Source organism: Stegodyphus dumicola, chromosome 6 (genome assembly GCF_044657685.1).
Source record: "Stegodyphus dumicola isolate Sdum_Otavi_A_Nest chromosome 6, ASM4465768v1".
In the NCBI taxonomy this organism is placed as follows: Eukaryota; Metazoa; Arthropoda; class Arachnida; order Araneae; family Eresidae; genus Stegodyphus; species Stegodyphus dumicola.
In genome coordinates, this window is record NC_140773.1 from 143,949,574 (window position 1) to 143,975,773 (window position 26,200).

Here is a 26,200-nt window from a genome sequence, read left to right on the forward strand (position 1 = left end):
TTTGCCATAATCACACACACACTTGAGGCAGTAAGGCATTAAGAAGAAAACTTCAAGAAAAATTTGTTGACTATTTACTAAATAAACACACGAGCATGAGCATCCCGACATCTTCATGAAGGTTACATTCTTCACCCGGAATTTTGACAAAGGCTACATTCTTCTTAGTATAAACTGAAATTGCTTTTTAAAAATGGGTGCTGGTAACTTTGTTAAAGTCTACGACTATTCACTTATATCTTCACCTCTGCGTCCCCGCACCTTGATGAAAAGTGCATTCTTCATGGCAGAAACTGAGCTTCATAACGGTTCCAGGCATTTCTTATGTTTTAAGGAACAATGGCTAAGTTGAAAAGGTGCCGGCATTTTATTTAAGGTACCGAGTATTCACTTAAATGTTTAACATGAACGTCCCGGTACCTTAATGAAGGTTGTATATTTTATGGTGTACACTGTCTGAACTTCGAAAGTATGCTAGACATCTTAGTGTCTTATTGGTGATGCCCCCTTGTACTTTGGTGAACAATGGTGAACTCGTGTAAAGCTGTTGGCAAAATTATGCAAACTGGCCGTGCAAGTTAGATCACAATCCGCTGCTGTTGACTGTAATTCCACATCGGTCTCTTGAACATTACGAAAATGGGAGACAATGGCTCTCGCATAACCCAGATATTAATCCATGAGATTTCTTTTTCTGGGATATCTTGAAAGATATTGTAACAAAATGGTGGATCAGTTTAATACATTCTGCACTAAACTTATTTTGCATGCTTAGACTGTTAACTGTGCATTCATTTTTGCTGTATTTTGATGGTAAATAGATATGTAATAAACAGAACATAATGTTTGACTTCCGTGCGTCACCGTGTATATATCAAATTTTAATGAAAGGAAACTATTTATTTTAATGAAATTTTAATGAAAGGAAACACTTAATAAAGAATGTTACAAAATTTGTAAGCATAAAATATCATTTATTACTGGCATATATACACAAAAATCTTAAAGCTAAGTTATATGATAAACATACACAGAAGTAGTAGTTTCTTGTGCATTTATGAAAAATATAAATAAATCTTGACAAAGAAAAGCATTTGAAAGAGAAGCTCTTATCTAAAAAATATAACAAATAGTACAAGCAAAATGTTGAATTCCTTTTTTTTTTTTTTTTCATTTTCATCTGTTGAGCATTCAGAATTTGTCTATTTTCTACAGAGAAACTGTGTGAACGTACCTTTGCTTTGTGAAAAGGTACGTTCATACAATCTGCAAGTGATTTGTATAAGGGTAGGAGTTATCTATTATTTACCATAGGTTAAGCAAGCCCCCTTGTGCTACTTATCGACAAAACCAACACCCTCCCGGCATCATCGAGCCGTGTTCATACTATGACTCCAGTCTAAACCGTAAGCCCTGACACCACCGGCGACGTCACCAGCACTCCATCTCCATTTCGGCGTTGATTTAACTCAAATAAAATACATTACATTATGTTGTACACATAGAAATAAATAATAATAGTAAATTAAGGCAAAAATCAACCTTGGAATGGCGTTGCGGTCTTTTTAATTTATAATGGTAAATGACGTGAATGTTTTTAAAGCAAAAGATGGCTTCGTGGAGGATGTTACAAGAGAAGCTGTGGTATGTTCCTATTTCATGAAATCATAAATTGCCAATTGGAATGGCATTGGTTTATACAAGTAAAATTGATTCCAGCGCTCATTTTTTATATTAGATACTGGCATGTGTGTGTCTTTTTCATAAAGAAATGATAGTGAATTAAGAATCTTTTGATTTCCAATATACATTCACTGACAACTTCTGAGACAAAAAGAAGACGGACAGAATACAGACATAGATTTTGCAAGCTAAGTACCCTGAGTAATTTCGTTTTAAAACAGAACGGAAATCATTTACTGATATCCTCGTGCTCTAGGGTCACTAACAGGGACTAGGACATATCGAACGCCAGCACGTCCTCCACTGGCTGCTGGAGCAACGGGTCCAACTGGACGATTTACTACGGATCTGACTCCTAAATTGGAAGGAACAACAGCCCCTCCTTGGCCAGCTGAAGATTCGATAACAACGTCGGCTGGGTTGATACTGGCGGTACCTGGTTCGTTGGTTCTAATGACTGGTCTAAATCCACCCTCGTCGGCAACGTACTCGACAATTCTTTCATGTCCTTCCAGATCCCTGACGGAATAGGATCCGCTTACACGTCCTGCTCCATCGCCGGATTCCTGATGTGAGCTCTGTCCACCGTCTTCACCGTTTGCCGAGTAGCTGAAGGAATAAGGAATGGGTATTCCTTGAGGTTCCTAAAAATGCAAATTTCTTATTAAAATATTATTAAAAGATGAGACTTCGCGAAGATTTGAAGATTTTAGTTGTTTGAAGTTAGAGTTCATAATATTTTCAGTTCCATTAAAATGAACATGAATATCTCGTAAGAAAATCCATAAACGTAGTTAAGAAATTCACAATGGGATTTAAATTTCATTCAGAGTTTTGGAGTTACAGATATTATTATTTCGATTAAGTTTCATTCGTATTTAATCAAAAAATAAACAAGCTCATTTACAAATTTTTGGACTAAGAACAATCACTTTGTTTGGAAATACATTTATAGTATATGAAAAATGTTTTCTCGCAGTTGAAAATTAATGAGAAAAGAACCCGATTAACCGACGAGTATCTACAACCAGTACTGAAGATAATTTCCAATAATTTCTCTGCATGTCTACAAGCTTCATCAAAATTGAAACGTCGTCAAGTTTCAGGCTGTAGTAAAAAATAAAGTTTACAATTATTTGCATACAAAAGTATTTTTATTTATCTGTCGAGTAAATAAGTCTGCTTTATAAATAAGGGAAAGAGATTCAGTTGTTATTTTTTATTTCGAAGTTTTCTCCCTCTTAATATATTTTGTCTAAAGAAGTTTTCATAATGTTTAAAAATTTTTCTTTTAAATTAAATTTTTTAAATGTTGGAGTTATTTTAAAGAAACGTCAGTTTAAAAATTTAATATTTAGATAATAGTATATTGGAATTAAAGTGCAACCAGCAAAAATGTCTTACATGTACCAAACTTTAGTCTCAGAAAATAAATAGAAGTTTGATTTTTTACCATTTGCGATGTTATTATTTTTTATGTATGTTTTGATAAATATTTGGTAAATGAAATTAAAAATTTATTTAAAATATTTTTTTTTCTGTAAAATTTTTCATTTTGTTAAAAAAAAAGAAATTCTTGCCCGTCGCTTGTTTTGAGGTATGCTTTCAGCTCGCATGCGGCTTTGAGTTTCACACCACAGCTATATTGATTATATTATTATAAGCTATTATAAGATACTAATTTATATAATAATAATAAAGATCATTTATGAGTTTACGTACTGAGTTAAAATTTAAAATGAAATGTACTTACATATTGAGCGTATTGAGCTACAGCTCCCGCAACAGCAACAGCAAGAATTACGAAAACCTGGGAAAAAGAAACAATTTTTTATTACTTTGAGCTAAAAAAGTATATATAGAACATAATATACTGTTAATTAATAAGGAAAAGACATAAAACTTTTACTATTATTTTATAATTCAAATTGCCTGTCAGTCATGTTAACGGTACAGTATACGTCATTAATATTGTTCCAGATTCTTGGACGTATACGAAAAGAACTTTTCGGATAAGAAATAAAGGGATAAAATCAATCCATTCTTATTAAAAAAAACCCTGATATTATTGTTATAACACTGTTTAATACTGAAAATACGAATAGAGTGCCAACTTTTTGTAGGTATGTGGGCCTAGAAATAAGTTTATTTAAGGCGGTGGTAAAAATTTTATAAGTTTTTTATTCAAAATGTTTTTCGAAAATTTAAAAAAATTGCCAAAAAATTGCAAATTAAAAAAATAAATCAGAAAATATCCGCCAGTTTTATTTGGATTAAACCAAAATTAATTGCTAGAGAAGAAATCAAGTAAGTTTAATAAAAAAAATATTAATAAATATATACCGAATTCAATTAACACAGAGGAGCTTAAATTTTTAAAGCTAATTATAAAAAACTGTTTTTTTTAAAAAAATTACTGTTTTTAGAAAACTTTTCTAGCATATTTTGAGTTAAATTTTGTCAATCGGCGCAGTAGAATGGGAAATACAAAACACTCTCCCTCCATTTTCGTGGCGTCTGTGCGTACGTGCGTATCTTGCATAGCTCAAAAACGAGTAGACTCAGAACGTTGAAATTTTATATATAGGATTGCTATAACATGTAGATGTGCAATTCGTATTTTGGTTGCAATCGGCGGCACATATTATAAAAAATTAAAGAAAAGAGAACAAACTAAAATAAGACCTCTGTGGTCAAAACTTTGCGCATTGAGCTGCAAAATTTAGAAAAAAGTTAAAAGGAAATTTCTAGTGCTTACGCCAAAAAGTTGCTTAGATACTGTGGTTCCGTTAACAATATTAACATAAGTAAAATAAAGTGCATATATATATATATATATATATATATATATATATATATATTCACTTAATGCGAACGAGGCTCAGTAATCTCAGTTTCATTATTCTTATATGTGTGTAAATTGTGCATTTTTTTGCTTTAAAAATGATTGAATTATGTTGTTCTTATCTTCCGGTTAAGCTTTTTTTGCCTTTAGTAAATCTGCATGCAATATTTGTAGAATTATCAACAATTTAAAAGTTGTTTAAGTGACGCTAAGCTTAATTATTTTTGCCATGGCGGCCATGTTTGTTTACATTTGAAACAGCGGAATAGTAGATTTGTTGCCAATCTAGAGAAAGTAAGCTTTGCAACAGCAAAGATAACGCCTTCTTTTATTATTGCGAATTAAATCATGCTTAATCCATTCTGGAATTTATTCGAGGAAATAAGTGTTTCAGATTTACTTCATAATTTTTAATACAGATATTTTGTGTCTGCGAACAGAGTGTACATGAAAAAAGAGTCAGTCCAAGACCAGTAGTAGTCAAGCACAGTATACGTGGAAGGTACTGCAAATTATATCGTGATATTTTAACGGTAAATTTATATATGTATGGCAAAACCTTTCATGGCGATTCTATCAACTATGAGTTTCAGAACAGAAAAAGAAACTTAAGAACAATATTATTAAATACCGAAGAACCTGCTTGTATGTTTGTTTTATATTCCTCGCTATTGTGGAAAACGGTGACACTTACAACTACTACATTTAAACACACCTAGCCATACATCCGAACATGTGCATCTTAAACCCTGAAATTTTTATTTATTTGTTTTTTATTATTTCATATTTTGTGCGAATTTAAGGAACTTTTGATTAAAGACTCGGAGACATAAAAGCTTTGTGTTGGCATTCGGCAAATCGTAAGATTTTTTTCAAATGTAATCAGAAATCTCAGCGATACAAAAGAAATGTGTCATTAATTCCTCTTTCGAATTTAATCGACAAACTCCACGATTTAAAACTTTGTACGGCCGCTCTGGCAAAGCGTAAGATATTTTTGTTTCAAATTTACTTTGAAAAATTGGCGGTATAAAAGAAGTATGTCGCCACACGACGAATCGCATTATATTTGTATTTAGAATTTAATCTCTTCGCAAAACAATTGAATCTAATTTTGCGCACAAATTCGTTGAGCATATGCATTTTGAAGCCCAAATTCTGAATTTAAATTTTGATTACTAGCTCAAAGGGACGTTAGCTGATAAGGCCTGTTAGTCTCGAAGAGGCATTTTGCCTCGAATCACTATAAACGGCTGTATCACTTTTCAAATTGTTGTCACCAAATATTATCGCCTTGTATTATATTTAAAGAAACTAAAATAATGAAGAATCTACACGAATGTATGTTTCTCGCATTGTGAAAAAATAATGGTAGTTAGAGCCATCCAATTCTGAATAACGTAGTTCTCCACCCGAACATGGGCACCTGGAAGCCCGATTCTTGAATTTCCAATTTGTTTTATTATCCATTTCATATTTTTAAACTTTTAACAAACTTTTTATTAAGAAACTCAGCTATTTCAAAGCGAGCAATGGCAACACACTGTACGGAATAAAATATTTTTATCTCCAGTGCGCGATATCGTCTATCGGGAATTCTGAAGATATACTGTTTTTAAATATTTTTAGCCCAAAGGGGCGTATGTCAACGTGCTCTCAAAACGTGTATATATGTGAAAATGGGGAAAAAACGCCCCTTTGGTCGTAATATAAAATCTGAAAGCTTTCAGATTTTTTTTATTATATATTTTTTCTTATTTTTCTTAATTTCCTATTTTGTTCGAATTTAAGGAACTTTTGGTTAAAAAAGCGGTATAAAAGTATTTTGTTGCCACTCGGCAAAGTGTAAGATATTTGTCTTTCAAATTTAGTAAGAACACTGGGCGATTTAGTTGAAATGTGTTGCCACAGTCCAGCGTAAAATAATTTCATTTTTTCATGCCAATTTGTTACTATTTCATGAAGCTTAACAAAACAAATTATTTTTCTTTCAAATTTATGTTATTAGTTTACAAACTAAGCAATTTAAGAGCAATAAACGCAAATTCATTTTAATTCCCATTTATTTTTAGCTGGAACCGTAAAAAACTGCGTTAGCTGGGTTCATTAAAATCATTATAATTTTTTTTTTCTTTTTAGCTGGCTAGTAATAATGAAGCATAAAATACATGAAAAATGTTGTAAATTTTCTTGGAGTATTTTCATGCTAAGTATTGTACATATAATGAAACCTCTCGTGACCACCACATGCCTTGCATGACTATCGCTGAAAGCGGCCATTATTTCTGGATATATGTGCAGACTCCAATATTGAACATCACTTCCACAGAAAATACATATTACGTGGATTTTTCCGCTAGAGAACTAAAGAAATAAAGCCTCTACTATCAAATGATGAAAAATCTGTATGCGTGTATGTTTGTATATATTACAATATGGGAACAAGCCTAGCGGTATTAGATTTCGAACACTTTTAGTCCTTCACCCGAATTTGAGCACCTCGAGCCAGAATTTCAAATTTGTTTTTGATTTATCTCATAATTTGTCCAAATTTAATGAATTTTTGATTAAGAAACGCAACGATTTGAAAACAAGCAGTGGTAGCTCTCTTCGAAATAAAACATTTTTGGAATGTTGTTAGTCAGCAAAAGGTAATATATTTAGTGTTTCAATTTTAGTCAAGAAACTCCGCTATTTAAAAGCGATGTGCTGCCTCTGCAAGAAATAATTTTCAATATTATATTCCACGCACCAGCGTGTCCGTTCAGTAAACCATAAGATATTTAACAACTTCCAAATTTAAATAGTCTGCTATAGAATAAAAAATCAAGCGATTTAAAAACTCTAAACGCAGTTATTAAAAATATTTTTCTTGATCGATTTAAATAAAAATGCATTTAAATCATGAGATGCCTATTGATAAATACTAAATATTTTTACGAATTTACACTACCTGAACTCATTAAAATCATTATACACTTTTTTATGATAGCCATTTCAGGTATACAGAAACAGACGAAAAAGATATTACCTTCATCTTCGTGATATAGATGTCCTGAACAGCTACTGATGATCAATGAGGAACGATGTGTATGACAGTCTTTGTCACCGACCCTTTATATATACGATGCCCCAACAAACTTCTCTTCATTTGCTACATTGTAAAGTATGTCTTGAATGCTGATTGCTGCTAAACCTTCCGCTTACATGGAAATGACTCAACAGGTCATTGAGTCAATTTTCAATTCTTACCTTCCGGCACTACTCTCAAAATCTCATTGAAGATTCCCCCCTCCAGGTTTTAGCTCTCACTTTTACTTTCTTCCCTTTTGTTTCTGCGGTATCTGGATCACAAAATCGAATGTGTGAATCTAATCACGTAAGTGGTGTCACCTCATCATGAAGGAGGAGTGATGAGTTGAAGGTTTCTTTTGCTCTCCCACTGCGTTGCGTAATGAGAGCAAGCCTCCTCTTCTGTGTCGAAATATGATTTGTTGAATTTTCTGTGGTCCTGGTTGGTGTTATGAATGTCTTCATTGTTGTCATTTAACTTAACCATATTCCTGAAGATAAGTAGCTCGGGTTCACGAGGTGAGTTAGATGTTGGGCTACTTTCGCGTGTTTCCGTAACCCCCTTTAGAAACCCCTCTTAGAATTCAAAGATCAGCTCTCTTTCAAGGTGATCACCTTCTAAAGAAGACCAACTTTTAAGTGACCAGTATTTTTGAGGACACAAATAATCAGTAATGGTATTAAACACCATCACAGTATGTTATGTTTTTTAGGAGATGGACTTCTGAGAAGGTTAAAATCCTGTAGAATTGTGAATGGTCGCTTTAGGGAGGTTTCACTTTGTTTATTTTTGAATAATTTTTGATTGAGGGATTTCTTGTTAAATTCTCTACTTTAGTTCAAAAAGAATATTAGTCCCGAATAGGATATTAGTCGTTATAATTTTGCGTTGAATCGTAATAAAGAGGTGTATGACTTTTCAAATTGTTGCCACCGTATATTATCGCCCTGTGTTATATTTAAAGAAATTAAATAATGAAGAATCTGCATGAATGTATGCATATTTCTCGCACTGTGACAAACCAACGACACCCACAGCCATACAATTTTAAATAACGGTAGTCATCCAAGCCGAACATGAGTACCTGGAAGGTCTAATTTTGAATTAGTTTTATTATCTTTTCCAAATTTGGCAAAACTTTAATGAATTTTTGATTAGCAAACTCGACGATTTCAAAGCGAGCAGTAGCAACACTGTAGGGAATAAAACATTTTTAAAGAGAAAGGCAGAAAAATGTATGCCAACACTTAATGCCGCCCTAAAATAGTTATAGTATTAAAGTAATTATATATATATATATATAATTACTTTAATGAATCCACTAGCGTTATTTCATAAAAATTATTTAATATTTACAAATGCATATCTCATGATTTATATGGATCTTTTTTTATTTAAAGTAGTCTGATTAAAAATAGTAGAAATTTTATTACTCAGTAATAGATTAAATTTTAAAGTTATATATCTTATCTTTTACTGAATAGAAAACGCGGGCTTGTAGAAGATAAGTCTTTTATTCCAATTTTTTTAAAATTTTAAGTCTTTTTTTTTACTGTGGCAACACACTGTTTTTTAATATCATAGTTTGCTGATTAAAACTGAAAGAATAATACTGAAAGACATTATTCTAAATGGCAAGTCTCGCGCCCTGGAGTTAAAAATGCTTTATTCCGAGCAATGTTACCTCTGCTCGCTTTCAAATCATGGAGTTTTTTACCAAAAAAGTCATTAAATTTATATAAAATATGAAATAAATAAAAAAAAAAAAAAAGAAACAAATTTGAAATCTAAACTTCTGACTTCGAGGTGCACGTATTTCATGCAGAGTACTACATGTGAAGGACTATGTGTTCAAAATTTGGTAGCTCTAGGTGATGCCGTTTTTTCCGCTGTGCAAGGAATATGCAAACGTATTATGCATACAGATTCTTCATTATTTAATAGCAGAGAAAAGATTAATTTGATTCATAAATCATTGAAAAGTTTTCGCTGTCGCATAAAAATTTTGGCATAGTATAAACGTTTTTCCTTTATAAAGATTAAAAACATTTTACATTGAAAATTATTATCGTTTGTGCAACTTTGTGCAGAAATTATTTAAAAAAAAAAAAAAAAAAAAGGTGATATCCTTCAGTACCTCCTGCTGTGTTTTTGCCCTAATCGTTCAATCCCTATTATGCTTAGCATTCTTTACTTTATCTCTCCACCGGTGGAGAAGTTGAACACCTGGCGTTAAAAGGTTTTTTTTTTTCGGGGGGGAGGAGCGGGTAAAAGGTAGTATATCTGGGACGCGTGCGTCAAAAAGTTAACTTTAAAACAGTCGTTTAGTAGATAAATTCATCTTTTGAGTTATTTTAATGTGGTATCCTAACTGTTTTTGGAACACTCTGCAATCGTTTGCAGCATGTGGGTGGACGTCGTGGGTGGTTTTGTTGCGTTTCCAGAGCGGACAGAACAATGTACCCGCAGATTTAGTTTTCCAAATAATAACTGAGTAATACGGGGATACGGCAGACTGTTGGATTTCAACTTGAATTCTCTGTGTTACTGTTTGTCACTGTTAAGTAATTGATATCTGTATGAAATTATTATTAATGTTAATTTTTTAGTTATTTAAATTAACAGTAGGTGCCGCTTAATTTTGATCACATTTGTCTACGGCTGTTTTGTTAACATTAATTGAATGACAACATTAAACGACGGGGAAAATGTATACCACAGAGCAGCAAAGGAGTTTAACTAATTTAATATAAATGCAAGAAGCATATAAATGTTTTCACAGAATTATTTTTAGAAGAATGCAAAAATTTACTTATGAATTGTTTATAATGTTTTTAACCCAGTTGTTCGTTTAAAAAAAACTGTTCATAACAATTCTGGAAATTACTTGACCAGTGATATATCTCTAATCAGAGGAAATAACTCATGGGCTGGAAGAGACCACGTCAACGTCAAATTTAAAAGTAGGAAAAAAAAAAAAAAAAAAGCCTAAGTTTGGGCGTAGATATTTTCAGGGGATTTTTCTTTTCTTTTTAATTCCTTGTACAAATACTTCCATGCAAGTATTGCACCCGCGAAAAATTTCGAGTATCATATTTCAAAGAAAATAGCCCATTTTGACTGATCCCGAATTTATTTGAAATTTTTTTTTTTTCCGTGACGTCTGTATGTCCGAACAGAAAAAAGAACTCTTTATTTTTTCTTCTTTGTACGAAGTAAAGGAGGTACTGTAATCGCGAAAAATTTCGGGTGCCATGTTTCAACTAAAATATCCAATTTTACCCCTCTCGAATCCACTTGAACGATGTTTTTGTGTGACATCCGTATATACGGACAGAATAAAGGACTTTTTCCGAAACGGATTGTAAAATGAATTTAAAACAGATTCAAAAGAGATTTTTTTTTTTCGTGACGTCTATGTACGTACGTATTCAAAAACGAGTAGCCTCAGGACGTTGAAATAGAACGGCTGTAACATGTAGCTGTGCATTTCCCTTTTTGGTTGGAATCGATCGTACCAAATGTTATATCCATATGTTGGTCAATTATGCATTTTTTGCTTTAAAAGTGATTGGATTATATTGTTCTTATGTTCCGGTTTAGGTTTTTGTGCCTGTAGTTAATCTGCATATAATAGTTGTAAAATTATCAGCAATTTAAAAGTTGTTTGAGTTGTACTAAGCCTAAGAAGGCCGCCATTTGTTTAGATTTGTAATTCTTGGTAGAATAGTGAATTAAGTCAGTTTGTGCACAAATTTCAGTGTCGCTTTGCCAAGTGGGACCAAAAGTAAACTTTCAATTTTGTGCACCGAAAAACTGTCTACCTTCTTCCCTGGCTGAATTCCTTCTTTTGCGTAGAAACTCTAATTTTAAATGTAAAAATTCTTTTTAAAACTGCTTTTTAACTGTTTTTGGTGTTTTTGTTTATTTTACAATTTTTAATGAAGATAATTTGAGTTTTTATGTGTTTTTGCCTTTCCGCGAAGTGTGGGGTGAATTGAATGAATTAGAAATACAAGAAGCAGTCGAAAAGTTTCCAGAATTTCGTTGCAACTCTTTATTACTTCAATGTAAGTACACATTTTATTCATTCGCCTTGAAAGTAGACTTCCCTCCTCTTCTTTTGCCATTGCTACGGATAAAAGTTCTCTTGTGCTAGTTTCCGAAGTTCAGCCGTCGCGTTGGTTTTGATGTCTTCTTCCCCCTCCCCTACGATGTCAAAACAGTTACCTTTGAGGCCCGTTTAAATCTTGAGGAAGGGCCAGAAATTGGATGGGGCTAAATCCGATGAGTAGGGAAGCTGGTGAAGGATTGGAATGTTCTTTTCTGCGAGCCATGTCTGCCCAACAATCGAAGTGTGACGGGAAGAATGTCGTGATTGCAGTGACCATCCTTTTTGCCATTTGGCGGGACGTTTTCTTCGGATTGCCTCCTTCAGTCTTTTCAAAACTTCCACGAAAAAAAGGCTATTAACAGTTTTTTCAGCGGGTACAAATTCATAGTGCATCACGCCGTTGTCGAAAAACGCTATGAGCATCATTTTTGTTTCAGATTTCACATCACGTGATTTCTTTGGTCAAGCAGAAGACGTTGTGGCTCATTTTTTGGCTGCATTTTTGTCTCCGGGTGGTAAGCGTACATTCAGGTCTCGTCACAAATAACACTCAAGAAACGCCGCGTTCTCTGTAATTTTATCAAAATAAATCAACCGCAGTCAACTGCCGAGTTTCCGTTCGATCCAGGCACAGCAGCCGCGGGACAAACTTTGCACAGACACGTTTTATCTTCAACTGACAAGATTATGTAAATGGATACATGAGAAATCCTCACTTCGTGAGCCACTCGCCAACTTCTTCTGTCTGATCTAATTAACTGTTTCACTTGCTTGGCCATGCCTTCTTTTCTGGAGGTTGAAGGTCTCCGACTGCTGCTTTCGTCTTTCAACGATTCCTGTCCTCCCGAAATCTTGAAAATCGTTCGTAAACGGTTGCTTTCTAAAAAATCCGTCACCGTAAAATGTTTGTAAAGCTAACAAAGCTAACAAAGATTTTCCCAATCTGCACTTCAACTTAATGTTCTCCTTTTGCTCGACCTTTGACATCGAGCTAAATGATCACTATACACGCCTAGCTTCAGCTACACTGCCGTCACACTACTTGTTATGAATTTCGTTAATAAATAAAGTATAGTTGTCGTAAGAAATAGAATTATTGGTGGTGATAAAGAGTTACAACAAAATTCCGGGAACGTTTTGACTCACCGTAGTAAATCTCTAATGAAAATCGAGGAAATATGTTTTAATGAAAATGCAGCAAAATTCCTCGATTTCTCAGTCTGTTTGCTATGTTCGTATTAGTAGTGATTCTTAAATTAAAATAGTTCATATAATAATAATTTATAGATATATTCTTCAAAGATCGTTTAGCATTTCTTCTGCCACATGCATATTATAGCACAGTCTATTAAACATTCATTCCTTTCCCCCCCTTCCTGTTTTGTCTTATCTTTCTTAACAAGTTCTTTTTCCATTGTAAATCTTATGTATCCTTTCGCGGAAAGGAAAGTTCCGTAGCGATCGATAAATCGTCATTTACTGCGTGAAAATTTCAAGGGTATTCTAAATTGGATTAAATTAGGTTTTCCGATTACAATCGGAAATGGGTTTAGCTTTTAATAGAATTGGGGAAAAGAAATCGAACTGCTTTTTTTGCGCTTATGACTATGTTAACATACTTATTCTAAGCAGTTTAGATCAGGACAGGAATGTTTCTAAATCTTAAATATTTTTTAGTATTTATTACTCATAAATGTATCATCATTAGCACCTGCTGTATTTTGAATATCGAAATTTATTTTTGGTCCATATCACTTTTGTGTCCAATTCATATCTCAAATTGTTGATACCAAATATTATCGCCATGTATTATTTAAAAAGATATAATGTGGACACCACATGACTTCTTTGTACGGCCTATTAAATTATACACATTTTTTTGCTGCACTTCATTCAAGCGTTTTTATGTCTTCGAATTTCAGTAGAGATGTATTTCTCATTCATTCAGTTCAGTTCTCACTTCGCTACAAGGCAAAAATACATAAAAATTCGAAACACCTTCGTTAAAAATTATAAAATACAGGAAAACCTAAAACGCCAAATATGGCTATAAACAGTTAATAAAGAATTTTTACAATTTAAATTAGTTTCTACGGAAAGAAAAAAAAATGCAATTGGGCCAGTGACAGGAAGACAACATTTTAGGTGCACAAAATTCAAAATTAACTTTTCCCCATTGGGCAAAAGGACACTGAAGTTGCTGTACAATGCAACAGGCAGAAACAACCGTGGATAATATTATGTTTCAAATATTCAGAACTTAAAGCAGATAACCAGAATAACGCTTAGTGCCTTGCAGTTATCAATATGTAAAAACTCTTATTAGAATGCAATATTCAACCTTGTTACTTTGGAGTCTTCCCCGCCGTGATGGTATATAATTCTGTTTGGTTCATGTCCGTGGTCGGAAGCCATCATAGCGGTGCACTCACTCACTCACTCACTACTAAGAGTTTAAAATGTAAACAGATAGTCGCTACGATAGGCTTAGAGCGACTTACGCTTTTAAATTATTGAAAATTCTACAACTATTGCATAACATATATAACCATTGTGGGTTAAGGGGGTGGGTATATATAAATAAATATATGTTTGGTGCGGCCGATTGCAACAAACAAAAAAAAAAAAAAAAAAAAAAAAAGAAAGAGAGTTTCACAACTAATCTATAGCAGTCCCTTATACAACTAGCAGAAATTTTGTATATGGGACAACTAGCAGTCCTATATACAAAATTTCAACGTCTAATCATTTTTAAGTTATGCGAGATATATACAGATGTTACAAAAAAAATCCAATTTAGCATCTGTTTTGGAAAAAAAAAAAAAAAAAAAAGTCTTTTACTCTATTAGTACATACAGGTGTCACGCAAAAAAAAAAAAAAAAAAAAAAAAAAAAAAAAATCGTTCAAATGGATTCGAGAGTGGTCAAAATGGATATTTTTGTTGAAATATGATACCCCAAATTTTTCGTGATTACAATACTTTCTCTGCTTTGCACAAGGAAGTAAAATTTAAATTATGATTATTCTGTATATATATATGTATATATGTTTTTCTCATTGTGAAAAATGACTGTACAGACCATTGAATTTCTAATGCACGTAGTCCGGCATCCCAACATACACACCTCGAAGCCTGAATTTTGAATTTCCAATTTGTTGAATTTCTGTGTTATAGATTAACTAATTTTAGTTATTAAAAACAATAGTTGCATTTAAGATTTTTTCCCTCTTTTGAATCGGTTTGATTTAGATAAAAATGTATTTAATTCATGATATATATAATTAAAAACAGTAAATATTTTTTTATAAAATAACTTGTATATTCTGCTTTTTAAATATACTGAAAATACATTACGTTTCCATATTACTCTAAATATATATTCTTCTAGCATCTTATGAAATGTTTCGCTATTCCTCCTGCGCCATCTAATCTATAAGCCCCACAGATAAACAGTATTAAAATTTGTAAATGTCCTTTTGGATGACAATTAAAATCTGAACCTTTTCAGATTATTATCCCCCCTGCAGGATATTAGGTTTTAAAGTTTGATATGACAGAAACACACTGTCTATCGGGAATTCGGAAAATTTTTCCAGGACCCGAAGGCTATAGGTTTGCCTTTTCATTAAAAATGCTGGAAATTTTATGAAGTCACTCAGTGATTGTCCGTTAGACAGAAGCCATCATAAAGGTGCAGGAATAATGATGCTATGAGAGGATTTCGCCAAGACTCCTAATAAAGATGCTCTAGTATAAAGATACCAGCATCTCTACCAACAATTGCTGACTTCAAGTCATAAATCGAGCTTAAAAAATGGCACAGGCTTCGTAAGATAGCGAGCATCTTTACTCTAGGACATCCTTGGAAACAGTGGCCCTCTGGAATAAAAGTGCCGGAACGTTTTTGATGGAGATGCTACGGAGACAGAAATAATCCTAAAGGTACCACACTTTAGGACGTTATTTTTTTCAAGTTCTAACGTGAGACTGCACGAACCTTTATGCGCTAAAATAAAGACTCGATCATCTGGATTCCGGCATTCTTGTTAAACTAAAATTCTCATTGGGCCAGCACCTTTATTGAAGTCGACAACTATTTACTTAGATCTTCACATGTGTGTCCTGGCGCCTCGAAGACATCTGCATTCTTCATGGCTTAAGATAAACTGCATAAAGGTCTCAGAAACACCTTGTGTGTTGATTGAATATGGCTATTGAATATGGCAAAAGGTGCCGAAATCCTAATACGAGTCAGCGACTCTTCAAATGAACGTACTGGATCTTGATGAAGGTTGCATAGTTTATGCGCTGAACTTGTTTAAGATGCCGGCTTCTTTGTATCTTGATGTTGCGGCACCTTTGTCGAACAATGGTCAAGTTACAAATATTCTCTTTTTCGAATTTTATTGCATATGCCATTCATTCTGTCTGTTGCCATGCAGTTTCTTCAATAAATATTATGTTATATTTTAAATGATTCTCTTTACTGTAACGAAAAGCGATTCCTTTAAAACGAAAAATTAAGCATTTTCTTAAGCAATTTCTCGTCGCTAGCAGTTCTTTGTTATTGACATCTTAACTAATAACGATCGATTCTAGTCTTTTGAAAGGGAGCAGAGGAGCGTGAAATTACATTTCTACCGTTGCTAATGAAAATTGTTTCCAGAGTGTTCTTTATATTGATTAGCTTTGTTTTTATTCGATAGGAATACGATAACTGCAGTAAATGGTTTGGAAATGCAAATGCAGATGTTAATGGCAGAACATTCAGAAACGTATCACCGTGCTCATTCATATGTTTTATTGTGATACGTTTATGTTTAATAAGCTTTCTTCATTTAATTTTTACTACTTAAAATTGATTTCATCAGCCAAAAATTAAGTTAGGTGTACATTATAATAGCCGCTTGCACTGCCAGATGCTTAAAATAGATTTTATAAAAAAGAAGAAGAAAATTTTAATAGAAGTAACCATATGTAGTTAGTTATTCATCTTTTTTTTTTTTTTTTTTTTTTTTCTAATTTTTTCAGATTATATTTTGCATGAAAAATTATCAATAAATTTAATAAAAAATTCTGAACTATTATTCCTATTAGCTTCCAAACGACATTTTGTGTCGAATCACTAAAAACGTTGAATCACTTTACAGAGTTCTTCACTTGTATTCTGTCAAATTAAGTGCCGAGGAACCTGGTGAACTTACTAAGCGAATAATCGCTGAAGTCCAAGAACAGAAACGTAAACTCAAGAAGGGTTAATTACCCTTTATTTACTCCAAATAAAGTTTAACAGTTGGCCCCTTTCTCAGGGCGTACAGTCTCCACTTGGGCTTTATGCACAAAATGTAAGAAATAAGAACTAACTAATGACTAACTAAAGAGATTTAGCCGAAGCTAATACAATTCTAAACTAGTTGGCGCGTAATATTAAATTAGCCAGCGAAGCTATCAAAAGGCACGTAATACGGCCAAACGTAATAACAGCTTAGAGAGACGTAGCCCAACAACGGTACGCAGAGCCATCCAATTTTGAATTGCATCCAATTTTAGTCCTCCACCCGAATATGGGCACATGTAAGCCCGAATTTCGAATTTGTTTGATCTATTTCATATTTTATAAAACTTAACGATTTTTTGATTTACAAACTCAACGATTTCAAAGCGGGCAGTGGCAACACTGTACGGAAAAAAAAAAAAAAAAAAAAAAAAAAAGACTTTTTTTGTGCAGGACGCGTTACTATCTGTCGAAATTCTAAAGGTGTCACGTTTTTAAATATTTTTAGCCGAAATGCTATTGCAACGCGTATGTGTGTGTAAATATAAAAAACGCGTGTTTGGGTGTAATGTAAAATCTGAAAGCTTCCATTTTTTTTTTTTTAATCTCATTTGCTTCTTCGTAATAAAATGGTGTAGATCTTCTTAAAAAAATGTCGTCTATCTTCTGCTAATAATTACTGTTGTTCTGTTCGCAGTTATATAAATAAATCTCTAGCCGATTAAAATAGTTACCATAAAGATAATTTAAATTAGTCGAAGTAATTTCATAAAAATATTAAATATCTCATGCATTTTTTACTTTTATCAATCACATTAAAAAATGAAAAAAATCTCATATAAGAAAAGATAAAGAGAGGAAAAAAAAAGGGTTATTGTGGACGAAGTCAGCTTACCAGTGTTCATGCTTACTGAGTGTTAAGTTTTGCCATACTTTTTTTATATTCGCTGTACTATTTGTATTTGGGTTGTAAATTAGTGGAAGTATCCGGATGATGAAGATATCTGGATTTGCTCCGGATATCTTCATCTGTAAAAATTGTTGTTGCTTAGAGTTGTTAAAAAGGTTCCAGATTTTTGTTTCATTTTTTTCACTCTTCTAGTTCTTGAGAATGGCGTATTTTGCTTTTAAATCGTTTGATTTATTACTCAATAACGCAATTAAATTTGCAAAATAGTACATTAAGTTAAATATCTTATCAGAGTATAAGGACACGCTGCTTTCTGAAACTCGGATTCACTTTATGTTTCTTAGTATAAATATCTTACGCTTTAGTGAATGGCAGCGGGCTTGCGCATGGAAGATAAAAGCATTTTATTTTGGACTGTGGCATCATATTGCTTTTAAATAGTTTGTTGATTAAAACTGGAAGATTACATCTTACATTTTGTCTAATGGCAACAGTCTGGAAATAAAAAAAAATGTTTTATTTCCAACAGTGTTGGCATTGCTGGCTGTGAAATCTCAGAATTTATTAATAAAAAATTCATTAAATTCGTAGAAAGCATGAAATAAATAAAAATAATTTTAGTTTTATTCAAATTTAAATTTTTATTTCAATTTTATTTACATCTGAATAAGAATAGGAAAAGGTTAATATTTTTAAGACTAGCAACGGCAAGCCACCTAAAATAATTATGATAAAAAAGGAAAAAAAATGTAAAAATATAGTAATATTTTTAATTAGACATCTCATTATTTTAAATGCTTTTTTTTTTTTTTTTTTTTTTTTTTTAAGTCCAAAGGGATTTGAATCCCGAAGGACTATTAGTTTCGTTTTCTCATTTTGCGTCGGACTCATAAATGTCGGTTCACTTTTCAAACTGTTGCCACAAAATGTTAGAGTCCTGCATTATATTTGAAGAAATTAAATAATGAAAAATCTGCATAAATGTATGTATATTTCTCGTATTGTGATAAAACAACGGTACATAGAGTCATCGAATTTTGAATAACGTAATCCTCCAACGAATATGAGCATGTGGAAGACCTTAACAAACTCAAGGATTTCAAAGCGAGCAATGGCAACGTTGTGCAGAAAAAACATTTTTATCTCCAGCGCGTGAGTCTCTGTATCGGAAATTCTAAAGATATGCTCGTTTTAAAACTATTTTGCGATATTGCTGTTGCACTGGATCTTATGGTTTAAGTGCGAGGAACATGATATTTAATAAAGAAAGGTAACACACAAAATGTTAAAAAACGCCCCTTTGGACGTAATTTAAAATCTGAAACATTTCAGATTTTTTTTTTTTTTTTAATTTTTAATTTTTTTTTTTTTTTTTTGTTGTTGTTTAAATCAAACAGGTTAAAAAATGGAAAAAATATTTTTTTAGAACTGCGTTGATTGAAATTCAAACACTTTGTTCTTCAGTTAAATTAAATGTGAAAGTTAAATATCATACACTTTACTGAATGGCAACACGCTGATGCGAGGAACATACATGCGTGCAGATTCTTCGTTGTTTAATAATGACGTAGGACGATAAGTTTTAGTTTGGCGTTTCGTGAATAAAGAAGAAATTTATCAAATAACTGTAAAGTTGAATGATTCTTCGTTTGAGTTTTAGATATAGTAAGAACAGAATTCACTGAATGATCCAATTATTAATGATTATTAAATTTACATAATTGAATTATTTACGCAATAAATAAAAATTAATTTTCTTAATAATTGCTTGTAAAGTAACTCATTATTTTCGGCTTCGAAACCATTTCTCAGAAGAATATTATACGTAATTAAAATATTCCAAACGCGTATATAAAATAAAAATTGAAAAGTGAGGCAATAAAAAGATGGCAAACTAGATAGAACACTTCTGAGAACGGAAGATTCACCTAGAAAGTAGTACTTTCCGTGAGAAGAAATTGAAATGAGTATGTTGCTAGCGATAAAACGGCACACCAGTTAAAATCAGTAGAATCTGAGTAATAAAACAACGAAGCCATTCATTCTTAATGCCAATTTTCGTTGTTTTATTTCTTAAAAACCATTTTATTAAACTGATAACCAGCCGTTGTAAAACTTCAGATTTTTTTTTGTTTTGTTTCTTGGAGTGTTTTGCTGTTAAACTAATGACCAATTATGATGAATTTCCAAATTATAAGTTAAATTTTAGGCAAAAGATTTGAATTTTAAAACAATTTTGGAGCGGTTATAATATGTAAGTCATATTTAAAAGTATTTTCACACAATTCTTTCTTATATTATGATACGCAAAGTAATTAGGAAAAAGCAATTTTCTTTGATATTTTGTGTACATACCTTAATTTAGTGATAATAATAATTATTAATCGGAAATATATCCTTCTTTAACAGAAAGGAGATCTCGAAAATGTACTTAGACATTGATTCTACTAATCTTGTGCATATATTTTTTACTTCATTATCATGGAATCCCACTTTTACAGCGTTCTTTTGTCATATAATCAGTTTTGCTAATGATGTTCATTGAGAATTTTTGAGCCTACTTTGCGTTAAATTGATTGTGTAATATTCACTACTAGTTTATTTGAATTTTAATTTTGCATTTCACTTAATATTACTTTCTTATCTCGCCATTGGTGGTTAGCTGAGTTGTACGCACAAGTTGTCCTTCTGTTGTTATTTAGTTTTAATTAAGGGGTCTTTTAACTTTTCTCAAGTTCAGTAGTTACTTCACACTTACCGGTAAGTCGCTTAACATCTACTAAACGTTTAGACACTTTGGATGATAGCTAAAGGAACTAAACTGTATTTTTCTTTTTTTAATTCCTAGCTCAAGTTACATTTATGAAACAATAACTACGTCGAACGCTGAGGGTTCTAGATATTTTTGGCTTTCTATGAAGCTGGTCGCTTTTGAGGGGTAATGTTCAGTACTGGTGTTTACTTATGCTCTAATAAGACTGTTACTTACAGTTATTATTGGTTCATTTTGCGGCAACTACAGGCGTCAGATATTAAGCACATGTAGTTTTCCATCCGTACATGAACACTTCGATGCCCGAATTTTGAATTTCAGATTTGCTTTTTATTGATATCATATTTTGTGGGAATTTAATTAACTTTTAATTAAAACTTCAACGATTTTAAAGCTTTTTGTTGCCACTCGACAAAGCGTTAAGATAATTTATGTTTCGAATTAATCAGAAACCTCAGCGTTGTTAAAAGAAGTATTTTGCCATTAGGCCAAATGCAGTATATTATCTTTTGAATTTAATCAATAAACTTAGTAATTTGAAAAAAATATGTTTCCACTGCCTCAATTAAAATTCTTTATTTTCCTTGCAGTGTTTTGTCGTTCAGCAACTCGAAAGATAATGAATTTTTCTTTGAAAGTTATTCTGTTGTTAACAAACTGTTCGATATATAACTATTTTAGGCGGTTTGTCAGTTTAAATTTCCTACAATTCGTAGTAGTTTGTATAATCTGTATTTTGTGTGTTCCCATGCCGTAGCCAAAAGTTAAATTGTGATATTTCTCAATTCATGTTATCTTTTGCGTTAGTTTATAACGCAAAAAAAGACCCTAGGGAATATAATATAGTGCATCCTTTAAATATATTGTTCCTGTTTCATTTTTGTGTTTTGTTTCCTTTCTTTCATTTGTCATTATGGACTGTTTAGCTTTTCCTTTTTAGCGACGCTTTCCCAAGATGCATTGCTGCGGTGGTCTATCACTCATCGCGTTTTTCATTTTATTCTCTTCCGTTATAATACATTGTATATCGCTCTCAGGATAATTTTTTTCTTGGTCATTTTTTTATTAATTTATTTATTTCCCTTATCAGTTCCAAGCGGTTGAAATTTTCCCATTTAAGTAACGGACTAGTTTTATTTGCGCTTCGACGGTTTAGATATTTGTTATGACGCGATGGCATCAGACAATCGTATTTGAGAGAAAATTTTCGAAACTTCGCCCGCTGGCGCTATGAAGATATGAGAAATATTTTATTTCTGGATTATGTCATTTGGGTGTTTTATTTTAATGTTTTGTGTGGGAAATAATATATTGGTTATGGAAAAACTACAATCGTTTACTTTCTTTAAAACAGATTCGACTGAGTCATGTTTTGTGGCAAGAAAAATACTCTTCCTAAAAGTAATAAAAACATAAATTTATTTACAGAAAATTTAGGTTGCTGGATAACTAACGAAATAACTTGAATCCAATCGATTTTGTGCACCTTGCACAACAACCAAAAAAAAAAAAAAAAAACAGTTCTATATTTCTCGTTCTACTGGGCGGCCGATTTACGAAAATTAACTTGCGTTTTTCAGGTCTCGAATGCACGACTTAGGATATGTACTAGATATACATATATATATAGCATTATTCTAACGTAGGTATTCTGATTCCCAAATCGGACTTTTTCTCTAATGACATATCTATTTTTTTCTATATTTCGATTCTTCTACTCAAATTTTGCTCTAAATGCCAAGTTCTGTGTAAATCGTACGAATAATTAAAAAAAAAAAAAAAAAAAAACTCTCAAAGTTTTAGCACCTCAGTGTAAATTGCATTTCGTACATTTTTTAAATACCAATTTTTTATTAAACCTTCTCGATTCATTCTTTCGCAATTCGAAATTCCCGCCATATTTTATCACCAGCGTGGCTCCCAATTTAGCGAAGAAGTCATTTTTCTCAATGTTAATTAGGCTCATCCCTGTAATGTTATTTCTCCGCAGAGTTTCGATTCTCCGCAGAGTTCAGATTTTTGTTACATTATACAAAAACTACTACTAGTTTAACTTTACTTAAGTTACTTACATATATGCAAAATTCTTAATAGTTTGTTGGATACTGTAGTGAACTTTCTGTTGCTGTCATTGGATTCGCAGATTGTCGTAACGGTCACCAGTTTTGTCGGTTAGTATTACGCTTTGGTAGGCACTGCTCTGGGGGTATAAAAACACGAACCCGGGGCTCCAATAACCAATGGTAGAGGGGTAAAGCTCTTTACATCCGTTTGAATGGTTGCCTCACAGGGCAGTCAGTGTCAAAACCTGGTATTAATGTCAGGTGCATTTTAACGACTAGTCATGCTCCAGTTTGATAGGCTTCACTTACTACCTTCTGTGGTGTTTCTGAAAAATCCAAAAGTATTGGCCCAGAGAGTTGCTCAACTGAACAAAATGTCTACTGTCAGAGGAGTTTGAGATGCGAGTATGGTCCTCCCGCCTAATACGGAGGGAGATATGAAAAAGAGCCGTGTATCACCAAAGGGATTCTAGTGGCGGAATACGCACAGATTTGCTTACTTACCTTGTGAACCCCCCCCCCTCCTGAGACCATCTGTTGTAGTGGCTAAAACATATACATTAACAGTTTTGGCTATGAGGGCACCACGAGCTGGGTTCCTGATTCACGCAAATCATCCGGTCAGGTAGTATGGCAGCCAGTCTCATTACATGTCTGTGCAAGCTCCACGCCGTTCTTTGTGTGCCGAATGGCCAAAGGGAGATTTCATGGGAAGATCGGAGATCAGCGCTCATTAAACAGTGCGGCCGAATATTGGCCTATATTCGTATGTCCCTTAAAGGTCATCAAGATGTTAGGTGCGTGAAAGATATTTTCAAAATTATTTTCGAAATTTCACGAGCCAGGCCTGCTCGGAACCAAAAAGGCAGCGCGAGTCAGCTGTGTGCTTTACCGCTCAGCTGTTTTTCGTGTAATGAAAAGCCAAACTAACCATCTTGCTCCGTGAAGGAAATTATCATCTCTTCTGCCTTAAATTCATGATGTTATTAAGGAATTTCTCGATGTTGTTGTTCTGAAAAGAAATCTGTGGTTAAGTTAAAACCATGGCCCACCAGCGGCCGAGCAGTGCCAAACAAGCAAAAACCTGCGGAGCAAGCAAAAACCGCAGTACTTCGGCCCGGGGTTCCAATCTCGGCGTGGACATTTTCGAGGTTTTCCCCATAGGTAACGCGGATACGAGCCAATTTCTCTTAAAACGTCCTCCACGGGCAGCCTTCCCTTTTCCTGCAGTGCCTAATGGGGAAGCACGTAATAAATAAATAAAAAATTAAAAATCATTATTATAGGCTTCTAAATCTTCCTTTAGTGTTTCGATATGTCTGTGCTTGTTTAAAGTTTTGCTTTTCTGCATCCTGTGTAGTCGGAATAAGCGAAAAGGTTTCTTTAGTGAAATTTTGAATTGTTCCGAGCAGCCTCTGAATAAACTGACGTGATCTTGCCCACAAAATATACAAGTAGGTTTATCTTCAGGTTTCAAGTTGTTCAAAGGACCATCAGTCATCCTCATAATTCCTATAACAGTAAGACTCATGAGCATTCATCATATAACATATATTGATTTAATGAGTAATGTATTAATTGCAGTAATTTACTTTTAAATCGGAATCATGCTTTTGGAAGGCAAATCAGCCGAGCAGTAAAGTCTATGAATACAGGTAGTTCGGTCCGTGGCTCGAATTCCGGCAAACGTGCTGGCTGCATTGGCGTTTTTGTGGCTTTCCCCATGTGTAACGTGTATATGAGCCAGTTTTCCTTAGAAAGACCTCCACGAAGGCATCCCTCCCCTTAGGTAAATGGCCCTCTAGTGCTTTGCCATAATCAAATGAACTAAACTAAGCCTTTGAAAAAAAAAAAAAAAAGACACAAAATTAATTGGTTAAGTACTTTTAGACCTTTGATGCAGCCGCAGAGTATCTCCAGATCATTTTAAAAAGGAAGTAACAGAAATATTTTTGAGTATTTTGGTAGAATTAAGAACTAAAAGCGAGGAAGAGTAATGGGAACCAACCCATCACTCATCTGAAAAGAAGGGATGAAGAAACATATTAACAAAAGAAATACTGCAATGGCGTCAAAATCGATTCTCCAATGCAGGCAAGAATGGCAAGTTCTAAATGTAGGTCAGGAAGTTATAGATGTCAATCAAGAAATTGGCGGCTGGCAATGCTGTTCAAGACATAATTGTAACTGTTGAAACATCTTTCGTCTGCTAGGATGCTGCTTGAGAACTAACGCAAAGATTTACTTTCGTAGAACTGTTTTTATAAAATTCATTAAGAGCTCTCCATTTCCGCTCTGAAGGGGGGTGAAGTGTGGATATTTCTTTATTTTAATTTCTTTACTATCAGATTCATTTGCTATAAAGATTCCTCTGCCGGATAATTGTTTATACTGCTGGTGATAATTCATCATGTAGGACAAACTTAGCATATTATTTTTACGGTCAATGACATCTTTAAGTTAACTGGAACCCACATCAGATGTTACAAAGGTTGTTCGCGTAATTTTCCTCTATTGATTTTTGGACAATAATATTGTTGCGTGGGTGCACGTTCGCAATAGATTAAATGCGCACAGGTCCGATGATAGGTAGATAAAATTTATTCTATCAAAAGAAAAACTTCACAATTCTGGAACTTTTCACAGAAACAACGGTACAGGTATTCACACTATCACAGAGTCGAGTCAGTAGTTACGTTTCAAAGTACTAAGAACGTTAAACACAACGAAATACAAAGCGCAGCTAAAGAGCGAAGTTCAACCGGAGATACTATTCGGAACTGGCACTGAGTTAACAGGTAATAGTAGCAACTGAGAGCAGATGCTCTCTCCGGTCTTATGTAGTTTTCACCCGGTTGAAGAGGTATTTCTAGTACTTTATGCTTCTCGAGATTACTGGAAAGCAATGAGAGTTACAGTTACATATAGGATCAATTACAGTAATTGAATTACAATATCCATTTCAGTTACACAGGTACCAGACACAAAATGTCGTTACGTTTGGCGACTTTTTGTGATTTCTCGCCAAATTTGGCTACCAAAATTAGTCGTCCGTATCTTGCCAATTTAACGAGATAGCCATTTACTCAATGTTATAGACTTTCTCCTGTATTCTTATTTTTCCGACAGAGCAACTTTATTTTCAAGCATTTCGTGTTATAATACACGAAAAAAAAAAAAAAAAAAAAAAAAAAAAAAAAATAGTACTAGAGTTTCATATATAATTTCACTAAAATTATTTACATATGTATAAAATTCGTAACAATATTTTACAATTTAATGAACTTTTGAAGACTTTGAGACTTTACTTTATAGAGCTATTTAACTTCATTGAACATTTTATATCGTATTTTTAGGAAAGCTACATCATGGTACACAAATGATTGCTCCAGAAGATTTCTTTCATTCCATTTAAGTAATCGTTTGCCAACGTCATTGAATTCACTTAGTTTACTTGATCAA

At 33.2% G+C, this 26,200-nt stretch overlaps 2 protein-coding genes across 2 annotated transcripts in view; one reads left to right on the top strand and one right to left on the bottom strand.

Moving 5' to 3' along the window:
- Window positions 1–26,200, top strand: part of LOC118196388 (uncharacterized) — a 310,238-nt gene that overhangs the window by 49,289 nt on the left and 234,749 nt on the right. The gene's annotated exons all lie outside the window — the stretch shown is intronic.
- Window positions 899–7,656, bottom strand: LOC118190137 (cuticle protein 10.9-like). Its single transcript, XM_035360826.2, has 3 exons — window positions 7,560–7,656; window positions 3,437–3,493; window positions 899–2,327 (listed from the first exon to the last, which is right to left on the bottom strand). The coding sequence occupies exons 1-3, from the start codon at window positions 7,563–7,565 to the stop codon at window positions 1,917–1,919; spliced, it is 474 nt and encodes a 157-aa protein (XP_035216717.1). The 5' UTR covers window positions 7,566–7,656; the 3' UTR covers window positions 899–1,916.